This window comes from Channa argus, chromosome 24, assembly GCF_033026475.1.
Source record: "Channa argus isolate prfri chromosome 24, Channa argus male v1.0, whole genome shotgun sequence".
Taxonomy (NCBI): domain Eukaryota; kingdom Metazoa; phylum Chordata; class Actinopteri; order Anabantiformes; family Channidae; genus Channa; species Channa argus.
Genome location: NC_090220.1, coordinates 1,689,386 through 1,701,574, shown reverse-complemented (window position 1 = coordinate 1,701,574; position 12,189 = coordinate 1,689,386). Strand labels below are relative to the sequence as shown.

The 12,189-nt window shown below is 37.2% G+C and overlaps 1 protein-coding gene across 4 annotated transcripts in view; it reads left to right on the top strand.

Moving 5' to 3' along the window:
• cadm2a (cell adhesion molecule 2a) overlaps positions 1 to 12,189 on the top strand; it is a 196,998-nt gene that overhangs the window by 145,682 nt on the left and 39,127 nt on the right. For all 4 annotated transcript variants that reach the window (XM_067494436.1, XM_067494437.1, XM_067494438.1 and 1 more), the window contains one exon: positions 9,767 to 9,919. In XM_067494436.1, coding sequence (XP_067350537.1) covers positions 9,767 to 9,919 — 153 coding nt within the window. The remainder of the gene's footprint in view (positions 1 to 9,766; positions 9,920 to 12,189) is intronic.

The following is a 12,189-nucleotide window of genomic DNA, read 5'->3' as shown; positions in this document are numbered from 1 at the left end:
GTGTGTGTGTGTGTGTGTGTGTGTGTGTGTGTATGCTTTGGGAGTTGTCTTGCTGAACGTGGCAAATTCAGATGCACATGCTGATGGGAGCACTGAGATGGTGAGTGTTTCCAAAGTGCCACTGGCAGTGTGAGAAAGGAAAGATGTCTCAGCTGCAAACGCCTTTGAGCACAGTAGGTTTCAGATTAATTTTCCTTGCTGCCTGTTGGGAAGAAGAAGACGGGGATTAGGACAAGCACACAGTTGCAGAAAAATTCAGCCCCAGCTCGCCAACTTTTAGCACACTTTGCTTGGATACAATTAGCTACAAAATATTTGCTTTTGTTCTTTATGCCAGTACAAAGCAAATAGTTTTCATAAAGCTCAAGATCTATATCTCCATTAGAATAAGTAAACAAAATATACATTTATATTTATTATGCAATTTAAAAAAACTAATTTCTGTTATACAGTAAGCTTTCTTTGGAATCTCATCTACAACTATTGACTTTTTAATTTATTTTGTAGTAATAAATATTACATCTCTGTGATTTATAATATACAGAATAGATCAACATTCCAGCCTTCGTTATATGTAGACAAATGGCCGTAACAATCAGATGAATATTTAATGTTCTAATTTAACAGATGTTGTCTGTGCACATGGCTGCATTGTGCATGTGTCGTATCACAAATAATGTCACTTACATCCTCTGTAAAAGTCAGCCACAGAGCATTAGCATAAACACGTTGCTTTTTCAAAGACAAATGCAGCATCTGACTCCATTACAGTCCTTTGAGTGGTGCCGGTTTCACGGCTGTTGTTGTTTAATGTCAGGGCTGAGGCTCACCTCGAAGACGTTTAGTCAGATGAAAGAGACTCCTCTTGTCTTCAGTCCTCTCAAAGGTGCTGCGATGGCTGTGAAGAGTTGTTTGAATTTCAAATAAGTCATTGTCCCAAAAGTAGCCAATTTTGTCCTTTCCATCACTTACCACTGAGGGACTTAAGCTGTGCTTCGACAGCTAGAGAGAGAGATGAGCACTGGGCAAGTGGGATTCTCTCTTTTATAAGATTCGAAAGAGGCTAATATCTTTTTACAAATTGCTCTTTTGGTTTCACGTAATTCAAGACTTGATAATAGCTTTATTTCCTGGATGGAGAAATTTTGCAGTGAGGCATAATTACAATTTATTCCTTATTCCCATACTAACCTATGTGTAATTACTTTCCCGACTAAATGTGCAGGGTTATTTAGTGGACTCATCATGTGTGAACACTGGCTAAGGTTTGACATGAAAATCCTTTATTCAACATGGTAACTAATTTGCTATCCCCTTTTCATCACATTTCTTTTCCAACACCCACATATGTATTTTCATTTTCAACCTGTAGTTGCTTTCTCTTCTTTTTAATTATGTGTCCACCCCCGCCTTCCAGGGTCTGGCAGGATCATGGTTTACCTGTCCTGATATGCATCATAAGGAATTTGCTTGCAGGACACATTTGATAGAACTAAACATTATACATTATACCTTTGTCCCAAATGTGACTAAGCCAGCAGGTACATGTATGGACACAAAAGATTCTACATGGATTTTTCAGGTTGGACATCAGTGGTCATTTAATTAGCAGCATGATTAGGGTAGTGCTCATTTTGTCGTAGTAGAGAGAATCTAGTTGCCCAGTGACATGTCATGGTACTTGGTTAGTTCTTTCCTGAAGCTTCAAGAATGCTTGGTTTATTTTTAGTGGAATGCATTTTTATTCAGTTCTGACTCACTCTCTGACATCAGGAAATCATTTCAACACTGGTCAACCCACATGTGCTGTCCTTTTTTATTTATTTACTTTGGTTGTGATTTGTTTTTGTTTGTTCGTTTGTTTTCATTGAATCATAAAGTCTCTTTTTTGAAGGAATAAAAAAATGATTTAAGGATCTGGAAGGACATACAGGTTGCTATTGGGATTAAGCAGTAATGCATTTTTAAGATTTTAAGATTATTTCTTCCAGAATGCAAGAGCTTGTGCATAACTCAGTTAGTTTAAACCTATATTCTTCCATACATACGTTCTGCGTTTATTGATTTGACGACGGATTTGATGATATGGCAGTAAAAATTAATGTGGGTTGCAGTTAAATAGGTGCCTCACATTATTCTTAAAAAGCTTGAATATAGTTTTAAATTGCTGCCAGTTAAATGATGATTTGAGGCCACATTTATAGTTATTTCAGTTTTATGGAAAACAGAACTACCTATTAAAAGGTCACAATGACACAGTCAACTTCAGTCTGAAGTCAGTGAGCCACCACACGTATGTAGCATTAGCACAATACTGTTCCTAGGGTCCCTTTAGTGGACATCGCTGCCTCCACCGTGCCATCTGCAGATTGATTGAATTTGTTTAAACATTAAGATTAGTGTTACGGGTGAACAGCTAAGAGCCAACTGCTCATTTTTAGACCCCCAAGCAGCTGAATATGAAACTATTCGGGTCCTCAGATGTCAAATATTCAGCAGTCTGAATCAATTTGCTGGCTGTTTGTGGTTGTGTGAGCGTGTTCGTGTGTGTGTACGCTTGTAAGTGCACATATACGTGTGTGCCTGTGGAATGCCAAGCATCCCACCTCCCCAGTATGCATCCATGAAAGCTTTGATGCATTCAGAGTATCTGTGCCTGAGCAATTTAGGGGATAGGCTTTTAAAAGTTTTCCAAAGTAAATAACAAAATAAGAAATGCCTGACAGACTTTTTATTAAACAGATAGCAGAACTTTTTCTCAAAACTTAATCTTAGCAGAAAGTTAAACTTTTGAGACAGCTGTCTTTTTTTTTTATTTCCTGGAAGAGTGCCTCTATGAAACATACCTTCATATCGGCCTGAAGATTGGTACGGTGTTCTCTCTGATAGAAAAAACTTGACTGTAAATCTCCAAAGATCCCTAACAAGTCCCCTCTCTCCTCGACAAGGGCCATAAAACATAAGAGCAAGAAAAAGAAGAAAAAGGAGATGGAATGTAGGCCTTGGTGGGATAAAGGAGGGGAATTAAGGAGGCATTTTATGAGAGCTTTCAGATGCAATTATCACCCCTGAAAGACAAACTTTTCCTTTGACCTTGACAATTATGCAGCTTTTTTTGTCTCTTTGCACAACTATGTTTGAGAAATATTCACCTTTTGGTAAAAAAAAAAAAAATTCCACTTCTGTTTGCGTTACAGTAAGAGGTGCACAGAGATATAATAATTAAAAGTGGAGATCTGCTTACAGTGTGTCATTGTCATTGATTGTGTGTTTTGCCAGTGAAAGACAAATATCAGCTGTGTTTTGTCTGCTGTAAAGAAGCTAAGGATGAGAAATAGACTATATAGTCAAATGAAGCAATAGATGCTGTTATTACTGCCTTTATTAGTAGAGCCACTTATCATTTGTGAGGTGCAGAGAGAAATACCTGAGGCAAATGGAAATAATTAGCTCACACTCAGTGGCAGGCTTAGTCTTTCTCTATTTTAGGAGAAAGTTCTGGAGCATAGTTGTAAAAAGAAACCATATTTCATACCAGAAATCAAAAATGTCTCTGAGCAATTTTTTAAGTATTATCAGAGTGAAAATGGGTCTCTGCAAATATTGTCCACTTTCTTTCAAAGGCTTTTTCAAAGTCATTTTGAAGGATAGCTGCAGTGGGTACTCTAGAAAAAAAGGTATACCTCCTCACAGACCAAGGTACCTGTTCTTGTATTCTCAAGCTGCAGGAGGAAAATGTATCTCTCTGCAAAATACAATATGGTTTATAGGCAGGATCCGTCTCCTCACTGACCTGCTTCTCACAAGGACTTAATGAAGTACGGTTGGCAGAGGTGTCCCACTGAACTCTGCATGGCAGGTAGTAACTGATGAAAGAAAATCATTTCTGTCACAGGAGAAATCTCCACAAGCCAGTAATTATATGGAGTATAGCACATTTTTCATTTTAAAAAGCGAGTGTGCCTCAGAAAGGTAACAGCTAATGGAAGCTGAGGAATGGCTGAGATACAGGATATACATTAAGCATTTAAATAGATGGTGCATTCTGTTAGTTTTTGTCTCTCCATCACATTCAGACACAGGCAGCTGAATGTATATTCCTAAATTTGCACTTTTCTCATTATAAATCTGTGTCCCCCGAATAAGCAAACACCTGCTAATTCTATAATAATACAGCCTGTCCCTGGATAGATGTACAGAGTGGGAGGGTAGCAGGAGAAGAATCTGAGCGGGAAGGGTCAGAAGAAACGGAGTAAAGTGGCTCATTGCAGTTATGAAAACTTTCACAATAAATGTGCACAACGCTTATTACTTATCCCTCAGACACACACAGTTTACATCAATCATGAAACTGGTAAAAATGCATTGTATCTAGTGTCAGTGTGAGGTACGTCTGAGGGATGAGACCCAACAGAGCAAAAGCCCAGGGGCCTGAACCCACATCACAGAATCATGGGTTACAAAACCTAACCAAGCAACTATGTGTTGTAAAAATGTTCTGACGTCATAGAGCCTGAAACAGGCTTTTCAAATCGGATGCTGAGAGCAGGAAGACATGTACAAATGCACCTATGTGTGTATACATACAGATTAACTCCACCTGAACAGATGCACGACTGAATAAGAGGAACCAATTTACCAGTCTTTAGCTGGCAGATGCAGTAAGTACGTCAGCGTACTGTTCCATTTCCACTTCTACTAATGGCTTAGTAATCATGCAACATCTGACTCACTGTAAGTATTGATTGACTTTTATAAATGATTATCAGTCCGAATTTCCAGTTATCAGTTTTTATAAGTTAAAATCATGCATAATTCCACATGTTTCTTTGAGAACAGCTCAATGCAAAGTAAATATTCATTCATTTATTATGTATGATGAACTTTATGCCTGCCTTTAGATGGGAGTTTGCATTAGCGTACAGTATGTTCTGCCCACCTGCTGTGCACTGACTCAAATACTCTCTAGGTTATTTAATTGGAAGTGTACCAATTTAACTGTGTCTTTTTGCTCTATAATTAGTCCAAATTACATAGTTCTTTTTGAGAAATGTGTTGGAAATAATTAGGAAATTATAGGGCCAATAAATTTAAACGTTTCTGCGTTGGACCCACACTCACATGGAGAAATTAATTTCTGTATCATATTAAAAATGTTACACAGAGGTGAAATCTTGACTCAAATGACAGAATAGGTAAAATGGTGGTACATGCTTTATTAATATGAACCTGTTATTCATAAATGGGTCAAATAATTGTAATCATCATACCAAACACGTTTGTATCTATTCACAGTCAGTTTTAATAAGACCGTTCCACCAGCTGACAGAACGTCTTCCCACAGAATAAAAATGTCACTTCTAATTTAAAAGTAACAAGACATCTTTGACCTTCTCTCTTTGCAGCTTCTCTCTGTCTCCGTTTTTCTTTTCAAAGATGAGCCTTTCTTCACACCCTCTACAGTTTTTTGTTTTTCATATACTGTACTATAAAGAACAACTGTCACTCTGTTGTGTCTCTTTGTGAATGTACTGTTTGGAAACAGAGAGTGCTCCGGCTTTAGTGTTACGACCACTTACTCGTTGTTATGTGATTGGTCATGGCTTCAGGGGGAACCTCAACAAGACCTGCTCCTCAGAGCCAACGCTCATCAGCACTTGTAATTAGATGAAAAATCTTAAAATCCTCTCTGGGTTTCCGAACATTCTACTGCATCTGCTTTGGCAAGCTCATACAACTGTCATGTCTCAAGCTACCCTGTGTTTTCTCTGCAGAGTTTAGGGCAATCAAATTTATAAAATACAGCTAACCAGTCCCCCCCTGCTCTGTCTCTCTCACAAACTGTAAGCTCTGTGTACTTAACAAGCCGCAAACTAGACAGAGGTGTATTGACCATTTGTTGCAAATACAAATCACACTTTGATGCTGACAAGTGCAGCTTTGCTTTCTCTCTTTCTGCATTCACAGAGAAACAGACCAAGGCTAAATGAGCAAAAACTGTGGTTGTACACTCAGTAAGTAGTTATTGTGGCATACAATCCCAGCACTCTTTGATGTTAACAACGACACCGTCCTCCATGAACACATTCAGGACTGCCTGCACTAATGGTCTCTAATGGATGGCAGCCAACTGCAGCATCTTCGCAGACAAATGGCAAAGCATTCCCATCCTCTATTTTCTCTTTTGATATCCAACCTTTCACTGGACATAGAATGAGAAATTTAGAAGTTGCATTGCTAGGGAGAAAATAAAACATTGAGTGGAGAATATAAAGAAATAAGATTTTAGAAAACCGGAAGTGGGTTGTACTGGGTTGTTTTTCATTTAATAGAAAGTCATGAGCCATGTGTAAACTATGTATAGTGTGTGTGTGTGTGTGTGTGTGTATCATCATATACCTTATTATTGTATGTAATGTAATAAGCTTTAAGAAATGAAAGACAAAAATATTCCTAAATCTAACCTGAATGAAGCATTTCTGTGGAGATCAGGGTGATCCTGCTTTTTGACATATATACTATCTTGATCTCAGCCTTTAAACATGCAGAAATAACACTTTCCAGATTCTAATTTGAATTATCAAACCCTTAAATCAGTTATATATCTTTCTCTGTTCTCTGCCTCAGATGTCTGAGGCAGGTGCTGGTTGAGAGGATTTTTTTTTAGAATATTCTGTGCTTTTCTAAGGACTGTCTATGTGTATCCTTCAATCTCACACAAACAACTTCCCACAATGGGCTGTTGACAAGGGGGAGAAAGAAAGCGAAAGAGTTGTATCACAACGCGAGCCAGCAACAGTAAATGTATTTTCTGACATTTGCCTGCTCATACTTCCTTGCCCAAAGCAAATAAGACAACAGCTGAATTGAAGCATTACATTCACAGGTTAGTGCAGCTGCCTGAGTCGACAGAATGAGGTCTGCTGGTGGGAGGAAGGCGAGAAACTGAAAGACTGACAGAGAACGAGGGAAAAAGTATCTATTCTTTGTCTAGAATCAGTCCAAATAATATTTTCCTTGTCTTACTAAAGTAAAGTTTGCATCCCATTGAAATGGCAAAAACTGAATTATTATTATTATTTTTGTTGATCAACATATTACTTAATGCACATTCAGCATGTACACATTCATCATCAGAAGTTGATGGTAAAGGAGCGCATTCAAAGAAATAGTAAAGTAAATATAAAATAATAAATAATAAATTAATAAAAATGGCATAAAACATTATGTCAATAAAACCTTTTATTTAATTAACTTAAGTAAAAGAAAAAAAAAAAGTTCAAACATTTAAAAAGAATTTTAAATCGGGTTGATCTCCAGGGGCAGTCTCAAGCACTTTCCTGAGAGCAACGAAAAAATTGGATCAGGAAAAAACCTTCATAAACCTGGAGTAGGATATAAAATATTTCAAAGCACTTAGGGACACCAGCACCACCTGTTAAGACCATAATCCAGAAATAAACACTTCCAAGAAGTGGAAAAATTTAGGAGGCACTAGGAAATGTGCTCGAGACCTACGTAAGAATCTAATACAAACAGCAGGGGACATGACAAAGTCAACAGAGACAACTAGAATAGTCTGCACGAGTCTGGACTGTTTGAGAGAAAAGCGTGCAGGACGCCATTTCTTACTTCTGAGGCAACGTGCTCGGAGCATAGTAAGGAACAAACAAAGCAAACTTCAGGTAAAGCTGGATGTAATGTAGCTTTTCCTCTGCTGATATGAAATACAGGACATGATCATAAGACTTTAGCATAGCAGAGCTTGCAGTCGGCTTCAGTTTTGTTCTCTTTTTTTATTTTTTTAAACGTATGCATTGATATCATTTTAATAATTTTACTGTAATGTCCTTTTATACAGTCCATTTCTTTTGTTTTGACCATTTTTGTTATTTCTGATGATGAATTTGATGAAGATGAATGCACATTCAGTATTGCAATGTCTTTGTTTTACTTGTTTTACAACATTTTGAACTCAACTGTATTGGCTGATGAGGTGGATTTGTCTGTGTGTATGCATACAGCATAAAACGTCTTTTCAGGGCAGGTTTCATCATTAACTACGCTGTCAGTGCGTTCGATTCAAATTAATTTAGTGGTGTTGCACTGATGGCCACATGTGCTGTACTCATAAGCACACAAACTTGGAAACAGGAATGTTCTGTCACCAGTACCAAGCCTGAAGATATGTGCTTATATCAACTTGTCATGCCTGCTCAGGCTCAGTAAACAGCATGTAGAGATAACCGGTGTTGCGAGGGATGGGAAGGGACAGAACAAATCCAATAATAAATAAGAGAGAGCAGCTGTCGTTTAGCCAAAGTGATTATAACTCAACTGCCATTTACTGTAGGTGTTTAGCCTGGAACCAGCAAAGCAAAGCTATCCATCCCTTGGCAGATCATATGTCACGAGATAGTGTGCTCACTGACATTTCTCTACATTTGTCAGCTCTGTGATCGTTGCAGCATGCATATGCAGGTGGTGTACAAAGTATGCAGTTACCTCAAGGGCCAGACATTTACCAATGACTAACACATTACAACTGAAAGTGCATTAAAACACAGCGGAGACTGTAGCAGTGGGCTGCAGTTACATTTTGAAGAGAGTTTTTAAATAATGTAATGAAGAAAATAAAAGATTTGCAGAAAGACAACTCAACTCTGCCCACAAAACAATCCGCACAGTCCTCTCTACGTTCTCTTTTGTTGATTTCATAATGTCACATGTCTACAACAGTTTCACAGTTTTGAAGTATAAAGTCTGGTCTGAAGACTGGAGCATCCTTCAACTGGCCATCCAATATCAGTAAATCCATTTCAGCTCTCACATCTTGCCAAACTCATTAGGCCTCTTTCTCAGCCTGTTATTGCACTATTGATTTCCATTGCCATTATGTGTTTTGGAAGATTACATTTTCATATAAGTAAAATGTCTATGATGGATTTCCAAGAGTATTAGTATGGTGCTATAACAATACATACACTGTAAAATTAAAAAAATATATATGATTTTTGGTTATTAATGCACATTGCACAGCTTGGTTTCACTAGGCAAAAACCACTTTGTAACAGCAAGTTGTGCATTTGACAATAAAAATAATTTCTTATCCTCGGGTACACATTAATGTAATTATAGGACAGTTTGAATAGCACATCAGTAAATGATGACACAAGCTGAATAGTCCATTTTTGGAGGCATAACTTTCATAGGTTTGGTCTTTTTTATTCTGGAGGAACAATTGCTCTGTTACTGTTTGATAAGACTCGTGTGTGTTGTAAAGATGGCTCTCTGCTGCTGTTTCCTCAACAATATGCAAGCTTAGAATCATATAGTATAATAGAGGGACCACAAAATATAAACACATCAGTGATCTCCTGCAGCTGTGATCTCATACTCGTCAAACTCCCTTAGTGTGCCTCTTACACTCCACTGCTCTTTCTTTCTTCCCGTCTGTTTGACTGTGTTCATGAAGTAGATTATTTCAACAGACATAAATTGCATAGGATGAATACTAAGCTCTATAGTTTGCTGCTTTACCATAATGTACACTACAGAAGAATGTGTGAAGAATAGTGAAAAACAAAAAATGTGTCATAATATACAGTGTCATAATATGAGATGTTATTATTGTGCATTAAAATCACATTAAAGCTAAAGTGCATATCTCAGCAACACTGCTGAGATAATATTTATCACTTTAGCTTGGTGATCTTTTTTGTAATGTTCTCCATTTCCGTCTCTCTCTGTCTGTCTCTCTGTCCAGCTTTAAGGGACAACAGGATTGAGCTGGTGCGTGCGTCGTGGTCAGAGCTGACCATCAGCATCAGTGATGTTACGCTGTCTGATGAAGGCATGTACACCTGTTCTCTCTTCACCATGCCTGTCAGAACAGCCAAAGCTTACCTGACTGTCCTAGGTGAGTACAACATCTGAACAAGCATTTTTATCCTTCTTAACGAAATAAAAGGTTTTACTTTATACAGCATCCAGCACAACAGATGGCAATCAGTACACTGAAGATAGCTATAGTTGCTAAAAATGTCAAACTGGTTGGGAAGTAAGGAGCCAAGGAAAGGGAGTAATTGTTTTGGACGGATGCAGGAAGACTTGTTATACAAAGTTATTTAACGCTGAGTTTGGGCTTTCGCTCAATTATTTATTTTGGTTGTGTTTGCAAAATGTCTAGCGTAGTGCAGTCAACTGAAAAATGAAAACATCTACCATATGCAAGGATTCCAATATCAATATTGTGAAAATGTAATTGTCATTATCATTAGTCTGGCCAAATGTGCAACCTTGGTCCAGGCTAAACCTTCTCAGTAGCGTGATTCTGTTGTCTTTTATATGCTCACTAAGTAATATGCATCTCCAAAGAACACACTAATGAAAACAAATAAAAACCAAGTAAATACTATTGTTAGGTCCTTTCACCCATTAGTAATGTTTGTGTTGTGATCATCTGCCCACACAAACATTGTCTCATTTCCTGCCACTGGGCTTATTATCTTGCCAATTAGTTTTCACTAACATTAATAGATATGCTAGTGCACTCCAGGACCATTAGCAGACTCTCTGTGTTAACAAGTAGGCTGAAAATTAGAGACATTAAAGGCTCAATAAGGATATGGAGAAAATTATTTTGCAATGCTGAACAATAGTTAATGGTGTAGGCCAGGAAACGGAGAGGACAATTTAATAAACATATAACATGGTGTGGGAACGGTCTGGTTTATCTGCCACTGACCCAGGACAGGAGAAAATCTTTCACATAATTTGGACAAAATAAATAAATATACAGTGAACTTCACAGTCTAAATGTCTCAAAATTGTGTATTTTTCTATTAAAATATAGTTTTAGCAGATCTTAAATGCCTTTATGAATATGAATAAATTTAGCTTTCAAGGATATAAAAATATGGATGTACAACTTGATGATGGTACTAGATTTGAAAAAGTTTAATAAAGATTATATATGTTTATATAAGATTAAATAAGATAAGATATAATATAAGGTAAGATTAATAAAGTTCAACCTAGGAAAATATGAATATGGGTAACATTTTGTTGTGACATTTCACTCATTACCACATATGTGCACCTGATAGTAACATGAACATAAACATAAAGAGGCTATAATGCCAATGGAGATCATACACTGGGCATCATAAATCTGTGCACAGATTTTCATAAGAAAATCCATAGATATTTCTATAGATATTTCAATCTGGACCAAAAGGAGCCATGACACCAGGCTTATCACTTCAGCCTCCAAGTGAAAAAACACAAGAGTTCAGTTCATAGTAACTGACTTTTAGTTCGGCTCTAAACAACTTCTCCCAGTGATAATGACCACAGTGATCTTTCCTGTTTTACTTTTTCTCCGTGCATCAGAAACTGAACTCTAATTTATTTATCAAGTCTTGAAAATGCTGTTGGTCATGTTTAAACAGTCATGCACATACACCACAACAAAACCCAGGATGCACAAGTGAGCAGAGAAAAACACACACAAATGCGCACACACACACACACACACATCTACAGACAAACACTCACACAAACAGACGAGGATTAAAGCTCTGCAGCCTCTAGCCACCCATGGGGAACGTGACTGCAAAAGATGAACGTTGAATTTGATCTGCTCTCATTCAGTGTGGGTGAAAAAACATCATACACTTTTCTGAATCAAGCCACATTTAATAATTCATATGCAAGACTTAGAAATATTGAAATTTGCACTTTTCGCAGCTAAAAACAATGCATTAATCCAATTTGCACTGGAAAGCTTGCACAAATAAAATGACATGTATTGGATTAAGTCAGATGATAAGGGGTAATTTTCATGCCAGATTGTACCATGCAGCAGCTATTGTTAAGGTGTTGTACAAAGTTTGTTTACTCTAAAGGATGTTTCTATGTACAGTGCAGAATTATCATCACTGATGGTGAAATGTCAGATAGGTCATTATTGTTCAAGATAAAACGTAACTACGTAAAACAATTTACATAAATATTACATAAGTACCAGAATTAAGTAAAACAATGTAAATGTGTACAAATGTTCATAGTGACATGATTGTTTCAAACCCAGCTACGTGTTTACTATCTCATCCTGAGATGCTTCGTTTTTACATTGCTATGCAGCTCAGTGTTGGCATATAATTAAACAGATTGTCCTCATGTTTT